At 37.2% G+C, this 24,312-nt stretch overlaps 1 protein-coding gene across 1 annotated transcript in view; it reads left to right on the forward strand.

Annotated features, from left to right (window-relative positions):
• Nucleotides 1-24,312, forward strand: part of DNAH7 (dynein axonemal heavy chain 7) — a 265,553-nt gene that overhangs the window by 225,860 nt on the left and 15,381 nt on the right. The window contains exons 57-58 of the mRNA XM_027866000.1: nucleotides 5,517-5,669; nucleotides 7,492-7,669. Of these exons, the coding sequence (XP_027721801.1) occupies nucleotides 5,517-5,669; nucleotides 7,492-7,669 (331 nt within the window). The remainder of the gene's footprint in view (nucleotides 1-5,516; nucleotides 5,670-7,491; nucleotides 7,670-24,312) is intronic.

Below are 24,312 nucleotides of genomic sequence, written 5' to 3' on the forward strand. Positions count from 1 at the left end.
TTCCTCTCTCACCCCTTAAATTTATTCTCAAGATATGACCCCTTCATTTTCAACTCACTCTGTGCCCTCTATCTATCTATCTATCTATATCTATATATAGGTACATATAATTTTTCCCCCTCCACCTACCCTAATGCTGACAAAGGTCTCATGAGTGACAAATATCATCTTTCCATGCAGGAATGTAAACAGTTCAACCTTAATAAGTCTCTTATGATTTTTTATTTCCTGTTTACCTCTTCATGTTCCACTCGAGTCTTGTATTTGAAAATCAAATTTTCTATTCAACTCTGGTCTTTACATCAAGAATGCTTGAAAGTCGTCTATTTCACTGAATGACCATTTTTTCCCCTGCAGGATTATACCCAGTTTTGCTGGGTAGGTGATTCTTGGTTGTAATCCTATCTCCTTTGCTCTCTGGAATATTATATTCCATGCGCTGCGATCCCTTAATGTAGAAGCGGCTAAGCCTTGTGTTATCCTGATTGTGTTTCCACAATATTTGAATTGTTTCTTTCTGGCTGCTTGTAATATTTTCTCCTTGACCTGGGAACTCTGGAATTTGGCTGCAATATTCCTAGGAGTTATCCTTTGGAGATCTCTTTCAGGAGGAGATCGGTGTATTCTTTCAATTTCTATTTTGCCCTCTGGTTCTAAAATATCAGGACAGTTTTCCTTGATAATTTCTTGAAAGATGATGTCTAGGCTCTTTTTTTGATCATGGCTTTCAGATAGTCCAATAATTTTAAAATTCTCTCTCCTGTATCTATTTTCCAGGTCAGTTGTTTTTCAAATGAGATATTTCACATTGTTTTCTAATTTTTCATTCTTTTGGATTTGTTTTACAGTGTCTTGATTTCTCATAAAGTCACTAGCTTCCAATTGCTCTATTCTAATTTTTAAGGAAGTATTTTCTTCAGTCAGCTTTTGGACTTCCTTTTCCATTTGTCCAATTTTGCTTTTTAGGGCATTCTTCTCCTCGTTGGCTTTTTGGACCTCTTTTGCCATTTGGGTTAGGCTATTTTTTAAGGTATTATTTTCTTCAGTATTTTTTTGGGTCTCCTTTAGCAAGCTGTTGACTTGTTTTTCATGATTTTCTTGCATCACTCTCAGTTTTTCCTCTACTTCTCTTACTTGCTTCTCAAAATCCCTTTAGAGATCTTCCAAGGCCTGGGACTGATTCATATTTTTCTCGGAGGCTTTGGATGTAGGAGCTTTGGCTTCGTTGTCTTCTTCTGGTTGTATGCTTTGATCTTCTTTGTCACCAAAGTAAGATAGTATAGTCTGACTCTTTTTGCACTGCTTACTCATGATCCTGGCCAATTACTTGAGTTTTAAACTCTTTGTTAAGGTAAGAGTCTGCTTCCAATGTGAAGAGTGTACTGTCCCAAGCCTCGGGGGTTTGTACAGCTGTTTTCAGAGATACTTTGAGGGTCCTGAAAATTTTCAGTTCTTCCAAGGTGCCATGATAAGGGGCGAGGTGTTTTCTCTCTCCACTGCCACTATAAGCTCCACGATGCCAGCGCTCCTCCTTGACCCAGGATCGCCCCTCAGAACTGTGACCCAGATCCAAGCACTGGTAAAGCAAGAGATTCCTGCCTCAACACTGGCAAAGAGATCCCTGCAATCTCCCTCTGATCAGCCACTCGATTCCCCCTCAGTCTATGGGTCAGAAGCTCAGTAAAAAGCCACAGCCCTAGGCCGCGCTCGAGACTTGCGGCTGAGACCTAGCTCCTCTCTCACCGCAGTCACAAACTTTTGCCACTGACCTTCTAAGTTGTCTTTGGCATTCAGGGGTTGAAAAGTCTAGAACCCACCACAGCTGCCCTCGATTCAGTGCTGTGAGGCCTGCTCCAGGGTTGCTGCGGCCTGAGCACCGCCCACACCGAACTGTGCTCCTCTCCCTGCCCGGGGATCAACCATCCAGGCTGTCTTTGGCTGGAAATTTGTTTCACTGTCTTTTTGTGGGTTCTGCTGCTTTAGAATTTGTTTAGAGCCATTTTTTAGGTATTTGGAGGGCTTTGGGAGAGAGCTCAAGACAGTCACTGCTTTCCCTCCACCATCTTGGCTCCGCCCCAACATCTTTTTTTTTCTTTTGACTACTGATGCATAATCTGATAGAATTAGACTAGATATTTTATTTCTAAACTATCTCCAAGACAAACATTTAGGTGACCTTGAAGAAATCACTTAATCTCCTAAAAGGCTCATTTTCTTCATCAGTAAAAGACAGTAGAGCAATAGCACATTTGTCAAACTGTACACAATGGTTTAATTCATATGAACTACCCAATCATATCAAGTAAGGAGGCAATTGGAACATGCTTGCTTTTACCCAGTTGGTAGAAATAATAGACCATTAAAGTTAGGACATTAGAAAGTTTTCGCAATGGATTTTCTTCATCTTTTGAAGATTAGAATTCCTCCCTGCAATGGGTCACTGTTTTAGGGTGGGCTCAGTTGCTGGTTTTGCTGCTCAAGGCCATTTTAAGGCTTGCAAAGCTCTTTAGGGGATAGTGTGAATTGACAACAGGAAAGGAAGAAATGGAAAATGAGAGAATAGGAGGGAATAACCACTGGAACAAGCTCCCAGAGAAAATAAGAGAAAGTAGGATGAAGGAAACCTAAGAGGGTTACTGTTGACAAGCCACTTTTTACTTGAAGAGAAGGAGCAGAGGATAAAAAGGGTAAAGATGTGTAGGGGTTTTGAGGAGCTAAGGGGAAGGAATGAGGGCCACTCATTGCAGCAATTTGAATGAAGGCTCTTTGGATGAGTTTGAGGACTTTAAAAATAAGGAGGCTTGATGAGTTTCTCCTACCCATTTCAATTCTTATATTTGGCAACAAAAGACTCTACATGACCGACTATGTGGTAACTCAGCATCCTTGTTAGGTTAGGGGAAAGGGACCTGTTTGTTCAAAAATATTATTGGGGGTATCATTTTTTGTCAATGATACAATAAAATGTATATCCAATAAAGGACCTTTGAAAAAAGAATTAAAATTAATTGGAGGCTGAATAATTCTAAAACATTGGTGGGTCAAAGAACAAAACATAGAAATTATAGGTAATTTCATCAAAGAAAATTACAATAATGAGAAAACATACGCAACCTAGGATCTAGGAATATAAAGAAAAATACAACAATTCTTTTCCTCGAAGAGTTTACATTCTTCTTGGGAGAAGTTACAACATGTAACTTTCAGTATGGGTCAGGAGTTGGTATAATAATGACTAAAGGAATCAGAAAAGGCTTTTTCTAGGATGTGGCATTTGAGTTGGGCTTCAAATGAATGCCCAGAGGTGGAAGTAAGTAGAGAACATAGTCTATGGAACACTACTAAAACAAATCTTAGAGGAAATTGTATAATTCTAAATACTCTAATCAAACAAAAGAGAGAAAGGACAGATACATGCAATCCAAAAATCCCAAGGCCAAACTAGTGAGCAACAAGGAAGAGATTAACAACATTGAAAGGAAAAAAAAATCACTGAATTAAAAATAAAACCAGGAGCTGGTCTTAACAACAACAAAAACCTAATAAAAATAAACATCTAGTCTAATTTTTTTTCTTTTTCTTTTCTTTCTTTCTTTAGTTAGGCAATGGGGTTAAGTGACTTGCCCAGGGTCACACAGCTAGTAAGTATTATGTGTCTGAGGTTGGATTTGAACTCAGGTCCTCATGAATCCAGGGCTGGTGCTCTATCCACTGCGCCACCTTGCTGCCCCCTAATTTTTTTTTTCAAAAAGATAGAGGAAAATGAAATTGTTGGCATCAAAAATAAAAGATGATTCATAACAACTAAAGATGAAATAAAGGAAACTCAGAATTTATTTTGCCCAATTGTATTACAACAAAACTGGTAACTTACTAAAAAAAAAAGGAAGCGTATTTCTAAATATTTAAAATATGCAGATTAAGAAAACAAGAAATTGATTATTTAAATAAACTAATGTTAAAAAGGCACAAACTAGTCACAGAAATGAGTTGTGGCAGTTACAGTTTAAAAAACTCTGCAGCACGGAAAGAAAAAAGCTCATGATGGGTGGCCTTGATTTTCTTAGTGTAGTAGGAGGTGAGGTTATGGGGGGCAGGAAGGCTTGCAAAGGTATAGGGACTTCAAGAGGTTTTAGAAGAGAGGCAATAGAAGGTTAACAGTCTCACATCTCCACCTGCTTGCTGTACATCTCCTCAGAGTTCTACAAGCATTTCAGACTCAAAATGTCCAAAATTGAGCTCATCCTCTTTTCGCCTAAGTTCATCCCTCCTTGTAGTTTCTGTTTCTGTTGAAGGTATCAGCATCCTTTCAGTTACCCAGATTCAATCTCCTCTCTCTCTCATCCATCTACTTCTCCCTACACATTCCACAACCACCCTCCTTTACACCTTTTTTAAACCTTTTCTTGTTTCTCTCCTAGACTGTTGTTGTAATAGTTTCCTGACTGGTCTTCCTTCATCAAGTCTCTCCCCTCTCCATTCCATCCTCCACACAGCTGCCAAATTGATATTCATAAAGCACAGGTTGGATCATGTTGCTTCTGTGCTCAAAAAGCTTCCTCTTGCTTGTAGGATAAAATACAGATTACTCTGTTTGGCATTTAAATCCATTCACAATCTGGCTCCAACTTGTTCAGACTGATTACTTTCCCTTATACTCTATATTCTAGCCAAACTGGCGCATTTGCAGTTTTCTGTGCTTTTGCAAAGACTATTCCAGTCTCCCACCTAAAACCCAGCCGCAGCTTGAAGTGTTCACCTTGATCATCTCTACCTCTCAGAACCCTTCAAGGTTCAAATAAAGTACCTTCTTCCCTTGAAGCTCCCTGCCCCAACTGTTACTGCCTCAAGCCCTACTCCATGCTAAACTACTTCTATTTATTTTTCTTTTGTACATTTCTTGTGTGTGAATATACATGTTACCCTTCCCCAAGAAGAATGTAAGCCCTTTAAGGGAAAGGACTATTCCTTTTTTTTTCTTTGTATACCTAGGACCTAGCATAGTGACTGACACTTAATAAATTCTCCTTGCATTAGAATTGATTTTAACTAGGAAGCAGTTAGGACCCAGCTAAGATGGGAGAACATGAATTTGTAGCGGACCCAGTTGGCATAGTAGTGGCATTCAGCAGTACAGAGATAGTTATGGAGAAGGTAGATAGTGGCCATGACTGAAGATTAAAAATTGGCAGTCCATGAAGGACAGTTTGATCATGGGGCAAGAGATTCAAGAGTGGAGGACATTGTATATAGTTGAACTAGTCAACTGGTAGTATCAAGACTATGAAGAGAGGAAAAATAAGGTCAGAGCAGGACTGGTGGATTGAGAGAACAAAGTAAGATGCTAAGGGAGAGCCTGAAAGTTTCTATGAAGATAAAGAATGGGTTTAGGGAGAAGTAGAGGGATACAGAAGGTTTTGGATAAGAAAGGTGAATGTAGCCCACTACATCTGCCCCTGATGTGTGGTTGGTTTTCTTGCTTTTTTTTTTTTAACCAAATGTCACATTTGTTTTAGGGACTTGTTGTAATGTCTTCAGATCTGGAGGAGGTTGCGAAAAGCATTTTAATAGGCAAAATTCCGGGAATGTGGATGGGAAAATCCTACCCAAGCCTCAAACCACTTGGCAGCTACGTGAATGATTTCCTTGCCAGGCTAAAATTCTTAGAGGTAAGCAATAACCAATCTGATAGCTGCTATACAGTCAAGGCTCTTTTTTGTCATTTTATTCCATTTGGATAGCATGGTGTTTTTTATTACTGTGCCAGTTAGAGCCAGCTTGCCACTCGTTCTCAGATGTAATTTTTGTAGTCATTTCACTAACCCATTGGCCTATAGTTCCATAAAACTGATTTTTGAGGATAAATCTTTCCGGAGGCTTCTCCAAGTGGCAGATGTACATTTTTAGTGAAGTCAACTTTACAAAGGGCATTCAAGTCAATCAAATGTAAAGAAAAAACTTTAATTAAATTGGCTTGCCCATTGAGTATCAAGTATGAACTCAGATCCCTACTGTATATACATTGAGCATTTTAATTAGTTTGACCAGCTACTCAATGAGTAATCTGATTTATTTTTTATATATAGTAATTTAATAAGTCATAAGGATCACTCATTTGGTTGATTTCATGATGGTAGGGATCTAAATGCCCAATTATCTTGAAAATATTGGCTAAGCAAGTAAGACTCCACTGCTATTGTTCTTAGAGTAGTGATCATTACTACAGTATTAACAATTATACTATCCAGCAGCAATAAAAGACTGCACTTTTCTTAGACATGTATCTGGGGTCAATACTAAGGAACATTTCTGCCCTGTCTCCCCACAGGCCTCCTGCCTTGGCTTTGGGCTTTATGCTTATTGCAAAAACTGCTGGGGGAAGGAAGAACGTGGAAAAGAATTTGCAGCTTTCAAATCTAGTTCCCTAGAGTGCACTTAGTATCAGAGATCCACAAAAGATATGAACTCAGTAATTAGTTCAGTACACAGCTTGTCACCCAGACATTGTGCCTACAAAAGAAAAACTAAGTTGTGTTCCATTACTTGTGAAGGCCTCGGACTATCTGTGTAAGAAACAAAGACTGCACTGGTTTATGTGGGTATGCCATTTGGCTGCCATCTTGCCCAGCTCCTCTTCTGTAGATTAGACTGAACTGTATTTTGATAGAGAAGTCTTCAGGAGTTTTAGATTATCCAATTTTGACAGATTAGAATAAGAGAAATGGGAATATATACCTTTCTGACTAGACTTTATGCTTGTCTCTTTTTTTTTAAATGTCTGTAATATGGTAGACTGTTTAGTTTCCTATAGTAATATGGTAATGTGGTATATTGTGGACTACTCTCTACATTAACTTTCAGTGAAAATGGATATCTTTAGATGTTAAGGTAAGTATAAGAATTGAGTATATTAATTATATTAATTTTTATATTAATATAATTATATAATATAGATTATATAGTAATAATATAATTATTACTATATAATATATATTAATTAAGTATAAAATTGCAAACAGATAGTTATACTTCTATTCATTGTGTGTTATGATTTTTGGACTTTTTAAGGGAGATATGAAGTATAGAAGTATGAATGGTCCCAGGCAAAAATCTATTTCCAGAGAAAGGCCTCACAGATGGAGCATTTAGGAATTTTATCTTTGTGGATGATGTGGATATTGAAGCTGTTCTTACAAAGGGCAACATTACATCGTATTCCTAACACTCAAGCTATCCATCCCTGGCAAAAATAGAAGTGGAAGAGTTTGTCTTCTGTATCTCCACCTTTCCTTTTCTATGTACCCTACCCCACCTTTACCCTTGCAGTGGCACCCCTTCCTCCTCATAGTGTCAGCTCATCACATAACTTATCTAAAATATAATTAGAATGGTTTCTATGACCATTTTTGTTTGCAGATGTTTAACTCTTAACAGTTGAGAGACCTTATTTACAGTGATAAAGCCTTTATCTCTCCCACTGTGCTTACGTAGTATTGGCATGAAATGGGAACACCACCAGTCTTCTGGCTCTCAGGCTTTTTCTTCACTCAAGCGTTCTTAACTGGAGCACAGCAGAACTTTGCAAGGAAATATACCATCCCCATTGATCTGCTTGGTTTTGACTATGAAGTTATGGACGACAAAGAATACAGGCATGCTCCTGAAGATGGTAAGCTCAAAAGAAGTCCCATAATGATAGATCAGATTTGTAAATTGAACAAAAATATAACATTAACTAAATCTTCTAGGTTTAGCAACTAGCTTATAAACTACTCATTAATGAATGTTACAATTAAGAATTAAAATTTGAAATGTCATCTGTTTTTATGCCAGCCTCAAAACTTCAAATATAGTCTAACACTGAAGAGCTTATCTTCCTGGACTTCCTTCTGTGATGACAGAATGGAAATGGCTGGTCTTCTGAGAGCTAATGTATATGATAGCAAAGGTGCTTTTGTATGTGAAGTTGGATGGTCAGCGTTAAGGATATCAGCTTTGAGAAATTTTATCTTTATAATCTTATTCAGTTCCTTTTTTTTAATACAAAGATTAATTCTACCTCAAAATAATTCTACTTTATCAGTGGCTAAATTAAGACATTTCTTAATGTCTAAGAAACATGTTTCTGCCATGAATCTGTCACGCTTTTGCTATCTATCTGTGATCTCATCAATCTAGGTATTCCCTTTAGTGCTGTGCATGGAAACCCATCTGTGCCTTGTGTGCCTCTTGTACCTGACCTCCTAAAAATCTGCAATAAAAATTTTCGTCAATAGTTAGAGTGAATGCAAAAATATCAACTAATAGTCAAAAATATCTATTTATAGTTTGTCCAATATATTGGAATATTTGGTATGTTATTTCAGTTAATATATTGTTTTGTAGTACCACTAACACTTGAAAATGATGACTAGGAAATAATTCATCAAGAGGGGAAAAAATAGGTCATTTTCTCAGATCTAGATTGTAAAAAACACACTTTGAAATCATAACTTTCCTGGAAATTCAGATGACATATTCACATTGAATCCCATTTAATTCCCCTAACACTTAGTAATAGTTCACATTTTATTAGCCATACTCTCATACCTCTAAAAATATGTTATTTTGTAATAGTTCCCTGATTGCTTCATATATGTCTTATCTACCAAATTAAATGGTAAATGCCTCAGCATTAGGAAACTATTTCCTAGATATCCCCTATAGCACCTAGTAAGTACAAGGTTGAACATGTATTAACATGTACACAGTAACAAACTAGTAATGCCCATGAATATTTTATCATGGGGGATGGGAAACATAGATTCATCCTCATTCCATACAAAAACTAAAATATCCACTGAAAGTTAATAGGGGATAGGAGATGATGATGTCATCTACAGATTTAATGGTTAGGAGATAGCTGTATATATCAGAAAGATGGAGATGACGTAAAAATATCTCACATTTTTAGGTTTTACTGAGTGTCTAAAACTATCTTTCATGGAAATAATATAATTGGTTATATCATAGCTAAAATCCCGTTCTGTGCCCAAATTTGATCAGATCTCTCTATTTGCAATCTGAGCACTGAACTGGTAAGAACATGGAGAAAATCTTCATAAAAATTTGAGGAGGGGGAGCAGCTAGGTGGCGCAGTGGATAGAGCACCCACCCTGGAGTCAGGAGGACCAGAGTTCAAATTCAACCTCAGACACTTGACACTTAGTAGCTGTGTGACCCTGGGCAAGTCACTTAACTCCATTGCCTAGCCCCCCCCCAAAATTGAGGAGATTGTGATTGGTTGATATTTTAATGACAGAACATCAAACTAGCTGCTCTGTCATTGTTATAATTATACCTTATTCTCAATTATTTCACCATTGTCAGTGTCCACAACTATTAACAGCTTTACTTTCTTACAGTAAAAACACATTCAATAACAAGATATAAGAATGAGAACTCTAATAATTAAAGATATTAAAATAAACAAAATCCTTAATGATACATGAGATACATTACAACACATATAGCACAGCTGATTTGACCTCCAGCCAGAGTTGCATCACCACCTAAATCTAAAAAGTTGAGATATTTGCTAGTGAGCTGATTTCTACAGAGCTCTGTCATTACTGCTCCTTTTTGTTAGATGTCCCAGTCCAAAATTGCTTGGAATCCTTAGAAAGCTTTTAATCTTATTGTCCTAGGCATACCCTGTCGGGGGGAAGGGGAGAGAAAAGAAAAAGGAGAGGGTAGGGGAGAAGGAGAGACACACACAGACACACGGAGTAAAAAAGTAAATTTTTAAATCTCCAACAACCTTGGCTCTATTAAGGATGGACACTTGGCCAGGATTCTTCAGTTTTTAAGATCCAGGGAAGCAAAATGTTAAAGGAAGTTTAGTCTAGGGAGAAAACCTGTAACAGTGAGTGGCCATGAATAATACATCATAAAATAACTTCATAGAAATCACTTTCCTAGTAAGTAGCTGGAGTTTCTCCAGTGATCTTTCCTCTGTAGTAGTTATGTTATGTAACCAGACCAGAAATGAAGAACAAGATTAAACCACAAAGAATAGCTATGGGTTTGCCAAACCTAGCTGAAAGTCTTGTCAGCAGAGTAGTGCCAAGTAGTGCCTTATTAAGGTGTGCTAGGAGTGAGAAGTTGGGGGAGTTGGGGAGCAGATAGCTGCCTCAGAGATCTTAGGCAGGAGAAAGTGCCTAAAAGTTGTGGCTATGTCTCCAACTTTGGATCAGAAGAGCAGAGGGAAAGGAGAATGACCAAATGGCAGGAAATAGATTGTGGTCTTTGGCATTAAGCTTGTGAGTCAAAGAACTTTTAGTGTTGTTTGACATCCTTCAGTTTCTCTAGGTGGAATGAAAAACTTCACCCTATCTGTGATGAGACGTTTGGAAGAAGTTTCCCCAGGGAAATTACACAAAGTCTTTGGGATAAAGTTCCTCTAAGAACTTCAGTTTTCCTACCTGCAAAATGAGGATGAATATACACATCCTACTTCTTTATAAGGCATCAAATAATATGGTTGTAAATTTGGATGAGAATATAGAGGGTTATTTTTGGAGTACAGAGAGATGGGGAAACCATAATCCTCTCAAGATGCAGTGGAAAGATTAATGGAATTGCATTCAGAAGACCTAGGTGCAAAACCTAAATCTGCCACTTCACTTGCATGAAAGTCACTTCATCCTCTGGGCTTTAGTTCTATCATCTGTAAAATGAGAGAGTTAAACCAAATGACCTCTTAAGTCCATTCCCATTCCAAATCTGTGATCTCATGATCTCTAGAGGAAATCATCTCTTACAACCGAGATGTAAAGAATTTTTTGTAGCTCCACCAAGAGAATTTGAGGGACTTCTGGGTCATAGGAACAAGAAGATGGCAGACTAGACATTATTTCTCTTATCCCCACAATCTCTCAAACCTCTCTAAAACAGATGTTATGTGCTGAACATAAACCAACTTCAGCTATTTCCATGCCTCAGAACACTAGGAATCCAACACTAGGTTAAAAAAAACTCCACCAAACCCAGGAACTGATGTTCACTAATCCTAAGCTCATTTTGCACCTCTGTCCTACCTCCTATACCAATCATAAGTCTGCATTAGCAAAGCCAAAGAATACAACACAGGTTCACGTAAAAACCTACCTCTGTGGCCCATTCCCCACTCCCTCTTTCCAGTGACGTAGAGAGCCTGGTTTCAGCCTGAAGAAGTTTGCCTGGGCCTTAAAAACCTGCTTGACCACAACTCTTCAAGAGCAAAAGCTTTCCAGGGGCTACAACCCAGAAGTACCAGTGCTGGGGAAAACAGTAGTGAACTGCTAATACTGGGCCAGAGAACTGAGGACCTGTGTTCAAATTTGGCCTCAGACACTTACTAGCTTTGTGATCCTAGGCAAGTCACTTAACTTCTGTTTGCCTCAGTTTCCTCATGGGATAATAAGAGCACCCACCTCCTAGGGTTATCATAAGCATCAAATAAGACAATAATTATAAAGAGCTTAGCACAGTGCCTGGAGCATAGTAAGCACTACATAAATGTTAGCTGCTATTATTGTTGTTATTATTATTATTACTAATTATTATTATTTGCATTTTTCTGGAAATAAGGCACAATTAAAAAAGGGAATCCATGGAGTGAATCTTACAAAGCAGTGGCAGAAAGTGCCTAGAGGGGAGACACTAAAATGGATACCTTCGAAGTTTTGATAGCATGAAGAATGCAGAGAAAAGAGACCAGATAACTATAGGAGTCATGAATCAGAGAATGAGGGTCTAGAGTAAACATAAAATAAGATAAATAATGAAGATAGTGAAATAAATTCCTTTTAGAAAGGGGAACAAAAAAAATAAAATTGAAATCTAAGAGGACTAGCTGAAGGGGAGGAGAAGAAAGGGAAATCTACTTGACTAAACAGGAAAAAAACATATATAACCAGATAAAAGCAGGAAAAAAGGAACAAATAAACAAAATCCTAAAGGGAAAAGGGTAACAAATGAGAAGAGAGGATGAGGGAAAGAGGAGAAAGGGGGAAAAAGCTAGTAGGAACAGGGCCACCTTAAAAAAATTAAAGAAGGAACATAATACTGTGTTTATAGCAGAAGAAGTAACTTGAAACTGAAAAGCTTCTGCACAGACTAGGATAAGAAGGAAAAAGTGGCCAAATATAAAAAAATCTTTTTATCAAATTTCCCTGATGAGGGCTTAATACTCAAGATATATTAGATGATAGTTAGATAACATATATAGATAGATATAGATAGATATATCAAGATCACCAAGAGATCAAGATATATATATGTGTGTGTATATATATATTCATATATGCAGATATACATATATATGTATATGTTAAAGCCATTTTCCAATAGATAAATGGTCAAAGGATATGAATAAACAGTTCTCAAAAGAAGAATTTCAAAGTATTCACAACCATATACTCCAAATAAACAACCAAAACTCCAAATCACTACTAATAAGATAAATACACATCAAAACATCCTGGAAGCTTCATTTCACATCCTGAAAATTGTCAAATATAACATAAAATGGCAATACTCAATGTTGGAGGGGTTTGGAAGGTTAATGAAACCAGTACATTGTTGGTGGACCTATGAAATGATGCAACCATTTTGCAAAGAAATTTGGAATTATGCAAATAAGATGACTAAAATGTCTATACACTTTGAACCAGAGACTTAACTGAGCTTATACCCTAAGGAGAAGTCATTGATAAGAAAATAATTCTCCATATACTACAACACATCTATAGCTGCACTTTTTATGATAGCTAAAAATTGGAAACAAAGTAGATACTCATCCTATTGGAGAATGTCTAAGCAAATTGTGGTACATGAATGTAATGGAATATTACTATGTGGTAATAAATTATGTATGTGATAAATACAAAGAAGCCCAGAAAGATCTATGTGAAGTAATGGATGCAGAGTGAAGTAAGCAGAGCCAAGAAAACATAATATATAATAACTACAACATAAAGCATGACACACCAAAAATCCAAAGTAAATCTAACAAAATTATAAATATAAAGTGGACCTCAAATGAAGAGAAAGAGATATGAGACAATATCCCTAACCTACCCATCGGTGGAGGTAGGAAATCCTCAGGTATTAAACACTGCACACATTTTTGGACTTTTTCAGTGTATCAATCAGTTGTACTGACCTTTCTTTTCCCACTTTGTCCTCTCCAAAAAATACTGTTTCTTATATGGTATGGATCTCTGAGAGAGGGATAGGGAGGAATATGTGGAATACTGTGGGGATGTAAGAGAAATAGGAAACATCAATAAAAACATATTTTAGGGGGTAGAGCCAAGATGGCGGAGTAAAAGCAGTGACTTGCTTGAACTCTCATCCAAACCCTTCTAAATACCTGTAAAAAATGGTTCTAAACAGATTCTAGAGCAGCAGGACCCAGAAAAAAACAGAGTGAAGCAAATTTCCAGCCCAACACAACCTGGATGGTTGATTGGAAAAGTCTATTGCACCAGGCTGGGAGAGCAGCGCAGTTCAGTGTGGGTGTGCAGGCAAAGACCAAGCATCAGCAAACCTGGAGCAGGCCTCAGGGACTGAATCATGGGCAGCTGTGATGGGCAGACTTCTCAACCCACAAGCACCAAAGACAACTTAGAAGATCAGTAGGAGAAGTCTGTGACCACAGTGAGAGAGAAGCTAGGTCCCAGCCCCAGTCCCTGCGCAGCCCTGGGGCAGCAGCTGCTTCTGAAGCTTGGCCCACAGACTGAGGGGGGATCAAGTGGCTGATCAGAGGAGGATTGCAAGGATCTCTTTCTGGTGCTGATGCAGGAATCTCTTGCTTTGCCCATGCTGGGATCTGGGTCACAGTTCTGGGTGGCAGTCCTGGGGTAAGGAGAGGTGTTGGAGTGGTGCAGCTTGTAGTGGTGGTGGAGAAGAAATCCTCCTCACAGTTCCACAGCAGAAAAGAATGCTTGTGGTCACTCAGACCAGAGCACAGACCAGAAAAGGAGTAAACACCTCGCCTTTGATCATACCACCTTAGAAGAACTGAAAACTTACAGGTCCCTAGAAGTATCTCTGAAAACAACTGCCCAAAACCCCCAAAGCTTGGGACAGTACATTTTCCATACTGGAAGCAGACCCCTACCTTAACAAGGAGTTTAAAAGTCAAGTAATTGGCTAGGAACATGAGCAAACTGTGCAAAAAAAAAGTCAGACCATAGAATCGTTCTTTGGTGACAAAGAAGATCAAAACATACAACCAGAAGAAGATAACAAAGTCAAAGCTCCTACATCCAAAGCCTCCAAAAAAAATATGAATTGATCCCAGGCCATGGAAGAGCTCAAGAAGGATTTTGAGAAGTAGAGGAAATATGGGAAGAGAAATGAAAGTGATGCAAGAAAATAATGAAGAACAAGTCAACAGCTTGCTAAAGGAGACCTAAAATAATACTGAAGAAAATAACACCTTAAAAAATGGCTAACCCAAATGTCAAAAGAGGTCCAAAAAGCCAATGAGGAGAAGAATGCCCTAAAAAGCAAAATTGGCCAGATGGAAAAGGAAGTCCAAAAACTCACTGAAGAAAATGCTTCCTTAAAAATTAGAATGGAGCAATTGGAAGCTAGTGACTTTATGAGAAATCAAGACATTGTAAAATAAAACCAAAAGAATGAAAAAAATAGAAGACAATGTGAAATATCTCACTGGAAAAACAACTGACCTAGAAAATAGATCCAGAAGAGATAATTTAAAAATTATTGGATTACCTGAAAGCCATGATCAAAAAAAGAGCCTAGACATCATCTTTCAAGAAATTATCAAGGAAAATACCCTGATATTCTAGAACCAGAGGGCAAAATAGAAATTGAAAGAATCCACCAGTCACCTCCTGAAAGAGATCCCCAAAGGAAAACTCCTAGGAATATTGTAACCAAATTCCAGAGTTCCCAGGTCAAGGAGAAAATATTGCAAGCAGCCAGAAAGAAACAGTTCAAGTACTGTGGAAACACAATTAGGATAACACAAGATTTAGCAACTTCTACATTAAAGGAACCAGAGGGCTTAGAATATAATATTCTGGAGGTCAAAGGAGATAGGATTACAACCAAGAATCACCTACCCCGCAAAACTGAGTATAATCCTTCAGGGGAAAAAATAGACATTCAGTGAAATAGAAGACTTTCAAACAACCTTGATGAAAAGACCAGAGCTGAATAGAAAATTTGACTTTTAAATACAAGACTCAAGAGAAGCATGAAGAGGTAAACAGGAAAGAGAAATCATAAGAGACTTATTAAGGTTGAACTGTTTACATTCCTTCATGAAAAAATGATATTTGTAACTCATGAGACCTTTGTCGGTAGTAGAGTAGTTGGAGGGAAAAATGATATGTATAGATAGATAGATAGAAAGATAGATAGATAGATAGATAGATAGATAGATAGATAGATAGATAGTTAGACAGAAGGCACAGGGTGAGTTGAAGATGAAGGGGTGATATCTGAAGAATAAAATTAAAGGGTGAAAGAGGATTATACTGGGAGAAGGAGAAAAGGAGAGGTAGAGTGGGGTAAATTATCTCATATAAAACAGACCAGGGAAAAAGTGAATCTTATTCTCACTGGATTTGGCTTAAGGAGGGAATACCATACACACTCAATTGGGTATGGAAATCTATCTTACCCTACAGGAAAATGGGGGGGAGGTGATAAAAAAGCGGGGGGGATGATAAAGGGAGGGCATTTTGGGGGAGGGGGTAATCAGAAGCAAACACTTCTGAGGAAAGACAGGGTCAAAAGTGGGGGCAGGATAGGATGAAGGGAAATATAGTTTTTCACAACATGACTACTATGGAAGTGTTTTGCATGACTACACATGTATAACCTGTAACAAGTTGCTCGCCTTCTCAGTGAAGGTGGGTGGGGAGAGAGGAATGAAGAAAATTTGGAACCCAAAGTTTTGAGAACAAATGTTAAAAATTGTTTTCACATACAACAGAGAAATAAGATATACAGGCAGTGGGGTATAGAAATCTATCTTGCCCTACAGGAAAATAGAAGAGGAAGGGGATAAGAGAGGGGGGGAGATAGAAGGGAGGGCAGATTAGTGAAAGGGGTATTCAGAATGCACGCCATCTTGGGGAGAGGGAAGGGCCAAGATGGGGAGAAAATTTGGAACTCAAAATCTTGTGGAAGTGAATGTTGAAAACTAAAAATAAATTATACAGAAAAAACAAAAAAAAAAACATTTTAAAGAAAAACTGAACTTACGTGGATTTGCATGCTAGGTGCCTCAGGAAATCTGCAATACTATTGTGTAGTCAACTTGCCAAATGTAATATTCTACTCCAGGGGTGGGGAACCTGCCTCCTTTTACTGAGAGGATTTGTTCTGTGAAGTTTGGATTCAGTCAAAGGGCCACACTTGAAGATCTAGAGAGCCACATGTGGCCTTGAGGCAGCAGGTTCCCTACTCCTGCTCTAATCAGAGTTAAATCTACATGACCTTAAGGTGAAGGGAAAAGAGCTGCTAAATGGTGCAGTGGATAAAGCACAGAGCCTAGAATCAGAAACACTCATCTTCCTGAGTTCAAATCTAGCCTCAGATATTTACTAATTGTGTCACCCTGAGCAAATCATTTAACCCTATTTGCCTCAGTTCCTCATCCATAAAATGAACTGGAGAAGAAAATGGCAGACCACTCCAGTATCTTTGCCAAGAAAACCCCAAATGGGGTCATGGAGAGTTAGATGTGACTGAAAAATGACCAAACAAAACAACAAGGTGGAGGGGAAGCAAATAAGTACCACCATGTAGACCAGCCCTCTTGGGGAAGGGGGAAGAGGAAAAAATGGCTGGAATGACAAATGAGTTCAAAAGTGCAACTCTGGGCTCCAAAGAAATTCTATCAATTTCTATGTTTTACCTATCTCATCTAGTCATGATTCACATATTCAAAGGCACCTTGATTTTGCTTACCTTTGTTTAATGCATTTTTTAAAAGTTTCATCTCCATTTGTTTGACTCAGTCTAAAACTTCACAAACCTTACCTTCTGAGGCCACTATGAATTAGTCTGGATAAAGTCAATTTCATGTGTTGCAATTACATTTGAGGCTTTATTTCTCTAAAAAAAAAGACTGGGACCTAGCGATAGCAATATCCTTGTATCCCTTCTATGGATGTAACACCATACCATGTGCTATGGGAGGTTAATAGGATCATAGATTCAAAATTGGAAGGGACCAGTCTTAGAGCCCAACCCCTTCATTTTACAGATTAGGAAACGGAGGCCCAACATCACAAAAATAGTAAACTGTAGAGCTGGGATTTGAACACAGGTCCTCTGATTCCAAAACCAGCCCTCTTTTCATTGGATGGAAAGAGTACTAGGATGCCTTTCCATCAACAAAATTATATCAGTAAGCACACATGTGGAGGGAACACAAAATAAAGGAATAGTGATAGTAAAGTCAGGTTAATCAAAGAAATGTTCTGTCCTCCCATTCCATTATGCTTTTTGAATACTCAAATAGGCTTTTAAAACATACTTACATTGTAGATCTCTTCATCACATAATCTTTCTATCTCCTAGCTGTCATGAAAATAGAAACCTGAATTTCTTCAAAAGACATTCCATAGATGGTCAGTCTTTCCAGCATAGGCTACTCTTGCTCTCATGACCCCAGATGTACTGAGCCACAAGGAGCTCAATCCTTGCTCTCATCTGGCTTTTCCAGATGCTCCCTCTACCCCCATCATCCTACAACCTCTCCTTTGAGGGTTGTTCCATCTGTCTATAATACCTTGCCCCTAGATTTTTGTTTCTCTTGATAGATAAGCCTTTGGGTCACTCTTATTGTTCTAAAGAAGATCAGTATCTGGGCTATCTTCATGGTCTTGACCCTAAAGTTCCCCACTGTTCATCTTTACCATAACTTTTAGCCCTTCCATCCATCTCTATTTACCTACTCCATCATCTCTGCTCTGACACCACTTTTTTTCTTCATATTCTTGGCCCCGATGATTGATTAGTTTAGAATCACAAAATCCCAGAATCATGAGGAAATTCAGAGGCCCTTCTAGTCCAACCTGTACCTGAATTAAAAATTTCCTTTATAATGTACCCAAAGATGTGCATGAAACTTACTTTAGAGAAAGAGCAGGGTAAATTCCAGACTTGGAGTTAGGAAGACTTGGTTATATATTCCGCTTCAGACATTTAGTAGCTATATCACCCTTAGCGAGTTAGTAACTTCTCTGAGCCTCAGTTTCTTCATCTGTAAAATGGGAATAATAGCACCCTCTTTACAGGGTTGTTGCAAACCTTAAAGTACTGCATAATTATTATAGCAGATATTAATTGGTATTATTGTGTCCAAAAGTGATTTATTAGAGGATATTCTCTAGCTGGCTAGTGGCCAGAGCTGCAGTTCTTTAATCTGTGTCCACATTGGGGTGATGGTATAGAAGCTCCCTCCAAAATGGTTTCATAGCTTTCCTTGTGGCATAAGAAAAGTCCCATCTCTAATGTGTGTTAAAAATGATCCTGAGCCTTTTCAGGGATTCTGAGATGGCTATTGTTGAGAAGCAAGCTGTTACTTGTTACCTCTACTTTCAGATAATACCACAGTGATTGGTTGAATGACATGTGGCCATATTTCCTCATTTACCCAAGTTTGGATAACAAGAGGGTTGGAGAGGACCTCAGGTGACTTGTGATCTCACAAACTTTGGGACCTTTGAGGCCTTGTCTATTAAGTTATAATTGGGGAAAGAGAAGGAAACTTTCTCAGCTGATTTTAAGGAGGATAGCAAAAGAAAGGAGTAAATAATTGACACTACTTAAAGTAACCATTCTAAATTGTCTACACAGTATCAGGAAGATGTAATTTAGTTAAGTTCTAAAGTTGGGATCAAAGGCCTTATGGAGATATTTATGATCTTTTTATTTCCCCTTTGGGATTCTACATGTGAATGCCAACCTAGACAGATCCATGTTGGTGGGGGAAGGAGGGGAAGAGGAGAGGTTTGTGAAAATTTTTCAATACACAAAGATGCTTACAAGGGAGAAAAGTCCTCAGTTATTCGTATAGTTGTGTAAACGTTTTTGTATGTGTGTACCTACTTTTAGCAAATAGAATCTATTAATTTATATTGCCCAGTAAAGAAGAATGGCATTTGTAATTACAAAATTATAAGAAGAAAATATATCCTTATAAACAATAAGAAGTTATAGAAACCACAAACCAGACATTGTGAAGAGAATCACAGCAGTCATAGCTTAATAGACCCTACAATAAAGAGTCTTCCTCCAAGAATTCTTTCAAGACTGGAACAAAGGAAGAGAATGGGTTGCTGGTGGGGAGATGAATGGGATTTTAGGGGGGAAAATGAAGCTTTTGATGGATGGCCTCAAGTGAAATATGATGTGAGGTCCTCTGATGAGAGGAAGGCTGGAAGGAGTGATTTAGGTGGCTTGAAGAGTAAATATAAGGATTGAAGAGTGTAGGAAGAACACAAGGATTAGCATGAGGCTGTGAGGGCCCAGTACACTATGAACAACATAAATTCATAGTGGACCCAGTCAACATATTGCTGGAATTGAGCAGAACGTAAAGAGCAGTGAAAAAGGCAGAGTAGGAGTAATCTAGGATTTGGGTTTGAAAACAGGTAAGTAGCAATTGAACCAGAGGGCAAAGAATTCAGAGATAGAAAACAGTAGAAGGTGTAACTGGCTAACTATAGGGTCAAATTTTTGAAGGGAAGAAAGTAAGGACAAAGTTATATAAAGCATCCCTTTGGTAATTTGATTGATATGGCATTAAAATGTAAATTTAACTTTGGAAGTATTGTCATTTAAATTGTTCTTTATTTCTTTAAGGAATGTTTTGTAATTGAATCTTTAAATGTTTTTTGTGTGCTTCAGGAATTCAATCCCCAGATATTTTATGCATTTTGTAGTTATTTGGAATGGGATTTCCATTTCTATTTTTGTTCCTTAGGCTTGTTATTTTCATAAAGAAATGCAGGGATTTATTTTGTACCCTGCAAGTTTGCTGAAGATATTAGTTATCTCAATTAATATCTTTGCTGATTCCCTAGGATTTTCCAAGTAAACTATTATATATATATATATATATATATATATATATCATCAGAAAACAGGGATAGTTTTATCTCCTCTTTGCATACCTTTATGCCTTTTCTTTCTCTTGTCTTATTGCTGCTTATGTGCTTTACAGAACCATATCAAATAATAGTGGGGAGATTGGATAGCTTTGCTTCACTTCTATATTTATTGAAAAAGGTTGTAATGTATTCCTATTGCATATGATGCTTATTTTTAGATTTAGATAGGTATTTTATGATATTAAAAGTATTCTTCTTTGTCTGTACTTCATAGGGTTTTTAGTATAAAAGAGTGTTATACTTTTTCAAAGGCTTTTTCTGCAAATATTGAGATGATCATGGGGCTTGAGATGTTTTGGTTTTTAATATGATTATATTGATTGTTTTCCTAATGTTAAAACATCCTTGTATCCCTTGTATAAATCCCACTTGGTCGTAATGAATAATTTCCTGGATAAATCACTGCATTCTGTTTGACAGGACTTTGTTTAAAATGTTTGCGTTAACATTCATTAACGATAATGGCTCAGAGTTTTCCTTTTTTGTATTATCTTTCCCTGGTTTAGATATTAGGACTATTTTTGTCTTGTAAGAGGATTCTGATAGGGTGCTTTCTTTTTCAATTTTTGGGAATAATCTGTAAAATGTGGGCACTGTTTTTTTAAAATTTTGATAAAATTGTCCTATCACCAAAACCAAGTTTTTTGGGTTTTTTTGTTTGTTTTTTTCCCCCCTGGTAGCTTCTTTATAGCTAGATTTCTTTCCTTTTCTGAGATTTGGATTATATAAAATCTCTATCTGATCTTCTGACCTTTTTGCTAATTTATATTTTTGATTGTATTCCTCCATTTCTTTTGTGTTTTCAGTTTTGTTAGCATACAACCATTTATAATATGCCATGGTTATTCTTTAAATTTCTTCTGGTTTTGTTGCATTTGTTATTCATTTGCTTGTTCATTTGATATTTTATTGATTTGATTTTCTGCCCTCCTTTTAATTGGATTAACTAAAGGTTTATCAATTATATTGCTCTTTTCAAAGAGTCAGCTTTTAGTTTTATTTATTATTTGTATAGGTTTTATGGTTTCTGATTTAGCAATTTCTCTAATTTTAATATCTCTGCTTATTTGCTTATTTTAGGTTTGTTTATTCACTAGTTTTTAAAATGATTATTCAGCTAATCCTTTTTCCTATTTTCTTAATGTTTGTTTATAAAGATAGGATCTTTCTGCTAAGCAGATTTAGCTGCTTCTCAGAAATATTGCTATGTTATTTCATCATTATTATTTTCTATCATGTAATTATTCATTGTTTCTTTGATTTGGTCTTTCACTCATTCATTATTTAGTATTCCATTGTTAAATCTCCATTTGAGTTCATGTCTTTTGTTTGTGATCCCTGAACCAATGACTATTTTTATTGTGTTATAGTCTGTCAAGGATGTATTAATTATTAATGCATTTTTACATTTGCTCGCAATATTTCTGCACCCTAATAGGTGGTCAATTTTTGTAAATGTTGTATGTGGTGCTGAGAAATATGTGTATTCTTTTGCAGTCCCACTTAGAAAACACTATAAGCCTTTTAACTCTAGTTTCTCTAGCAATTTGTTCAGTTCCATATTTTCCCTGTTATTTATCATTTTGTTAGACTTACCCAAACCTGAGAGAAGGATATTAAAGTCTCCTGTCACTACTGTGTTATTTTTATATCTTCTTGTAGCTCAGTTAATGTTTTCTTTATCAATACTAAGGCATTTGGAGCATATAAGTTTATTTCTGATGTTAGTTTGTTGTCTACATTTCCATTTACAATAATATAGTTTCCTTGTTTATCCCATTTTTTAATGTTTGTTTTTGCTTTGTCAGACAGCATGGCTGCAACTCCTGCTTTTTGGGTTCATTTGATGCATATTTAAATGTTTTCTACCCTCTCAGTTTTATTTTCTGTATGTCTTTGTTTTTTGAAATGTGTTTCTTCTAAGCAACAGATTGTAAGGTTTTGTTTTCTTATCTAGTGTGTTACTCTTTTTCAGTTGGTTGTTTTTGGATTATTTAATCCATTCACATTTAAAGTTATGAGAGTCATGTTTATATTTACCTTCATTTGTCTCTGATATTTGGGGATTTTAGATTGTGATTTTCCCTGTCTTCTATAAATACAGTACTATGTTATCTCAGTTACTTTAGCTTATTCTTTTCTAAGGTGGTCCTATTCTCAATGGTTATCTTCAACTCACCTCTGATCACCTCCTCCCATTAGTTACCCCTTTCCCTTTAGAGTTTTGTTTATTAGTTCCTTTTTCTTTCCTGCCTTTATCTAGTTATGTAATTCCTCTCCCCCCTCCTTCTTTTCTTCTCAGTCAAATAGATTCCCTATTCCCCTTCAGCTAGTTTTTAATAATTTTAAAATTCTCATTATTTGCACACATTTCCCGAGGTAGTTTCTCTCATTCTCTTCATTATCCATCTTCTCTTTCTGGCTAGAGTAAAACTCATTCTCTTCTACTCAACCCCTCTATTCTCTGTATTTCTCATGGAATCAAAACTTCCAAGATATCCATTCTGGGCTCTGCTCTCTGGATTATTTCTGCCATTGTTTAATAGAGCTTGCCTCATGCATTCCTTCTTTCCATTTTGCCTCACTTCCAGAACAAATCTAATACTTGCAGGTGACAGAGAAGATATTACCCTGTAGTAGTATACCCACTTCACCTTCATGTCCCTTATTATGCATTCTACCATTGATGTATACTCTCACCCTGATTAACTTCTTTTTTCCATTTGTCTCAAAATCTCTTCTCTGCATCTATGCCTTTCCATTTTTTCCAAGGGCCAGTAGCTCCTGGGAATTCCAATCCTCCCCTCTCCCCCATCCTTCCTGAGTTAGGAGTAGTGGACTTTTCAAGTACCAAATGCCCCTAGATCACAGCCAACATGAGGTCCCCATTTCCCTTCACAGGACATCTCTTTTCACATACATGAGCATTCATCAGTGGAATGCCCTTCCACTACCAAAGCAAGGCCTCTCTTCTTCCCTCCACTTTGTTCAATAGTCCCAAGTCTCCCTTGTCACTCACTTCCCTCTAGGTTCTTCTCTTCCTGAGGCGATAGTGGTTACTTTCCCTGATTGCTAGCCATCAATTTGACCCATGTGCATGACACAATCCCCTCAATTACCTCCCCCTTTATCTCACTTTTTTTTCATTCACCCTCCCATTTTGCAATATAATCACACAAAAACATTGATTCACCTAAGGGAGGGTGTTGTCAGGTTCTCTCCTTAATGCCCCAAGCCTCTGTTGCCTCCACAGGACTTCTGCCTTCACACTGGTTTCTTTGTGTATATTAGAAAGAAGTCTCTTACTGGTCTCTCTGCTGTTGCTTTATTACTCTTTGAGAAGCAAATAATCTCTTCAGATATAGCTTTCTTTCTAAGAATGTTTCCAATGCCTACTTATCATTAAGTATCCATCTTTTTTAATTTACCTCACGTTTGTGAGGTAGGTCACATCCTGAGCACAAGTGCTCTTTGGAACACATTCCATTCCCTCCTGCATTTTCTGTGGAGTGCAAAGTAGTCTTGTGCTATTCAAATTTGGCACAACTGGTATTGGATTTGAATTATTAAATTTAGCCACTATGAATCTCAGAGTTTTCAGCCTTGGTTTGTTTGTTTTCCACTGGAGAAAATCTATGAATTCTTTCCATTGGTATTTCATTTTCTATGTTCAGAAGTTCAGGGACATATCTGTTTTATTATCTCTTGCATTAAGGTGTTAGAAGTTTTTTGTCTTGTCATGTTCTTCCAGGAGATCTATGATCCTTGGGTTGTCTCTATGCATCCTGTTTTTGAAATTAGTATGTTTTTGCTTGCAAAATGTGACTTTTTTTCTTCTGTTTTTTTCTTCTGTTTTTTTCTTCTTTTCTTCTAGATTGTACTTTATTTCTATGTATTTGTGTTCCTAATCAGTTCTGTTTTGTTTCTTTGGTGAGACTTTCCATTGCAGATCACAGTTTTTCTATTCTGTCCATTATTTTTTTGCTGTGCAGATCAGAAATTGTGCTCTTATAATTCTCATTTCTCTTTTAATCCACTCAGAAACAGCGTGTTGTGGTTCCATGTTCTCCTCAAATTCTACTGGGTCCCCTGTCTCATCAAGTGTTGAATCATTTTCCTTTGT

Source organism: Vombatus ursinus, unplaced genomic scaffold (genome assembly GCF_900497805.2).
Source record: "Vombatus ursinus unplaced genomic scaffold, bare-nosed wombat genome assembly UNPS02014779.1, whole genome shotgun sequence".
Classification (NCBI taxonomy): domain Eukaryota; kingdom Metazoa; phylum Chordata; class Mammalia; order Diprotodontia; family Vombatidae; genus Vombatus; species Vombatus ursinus.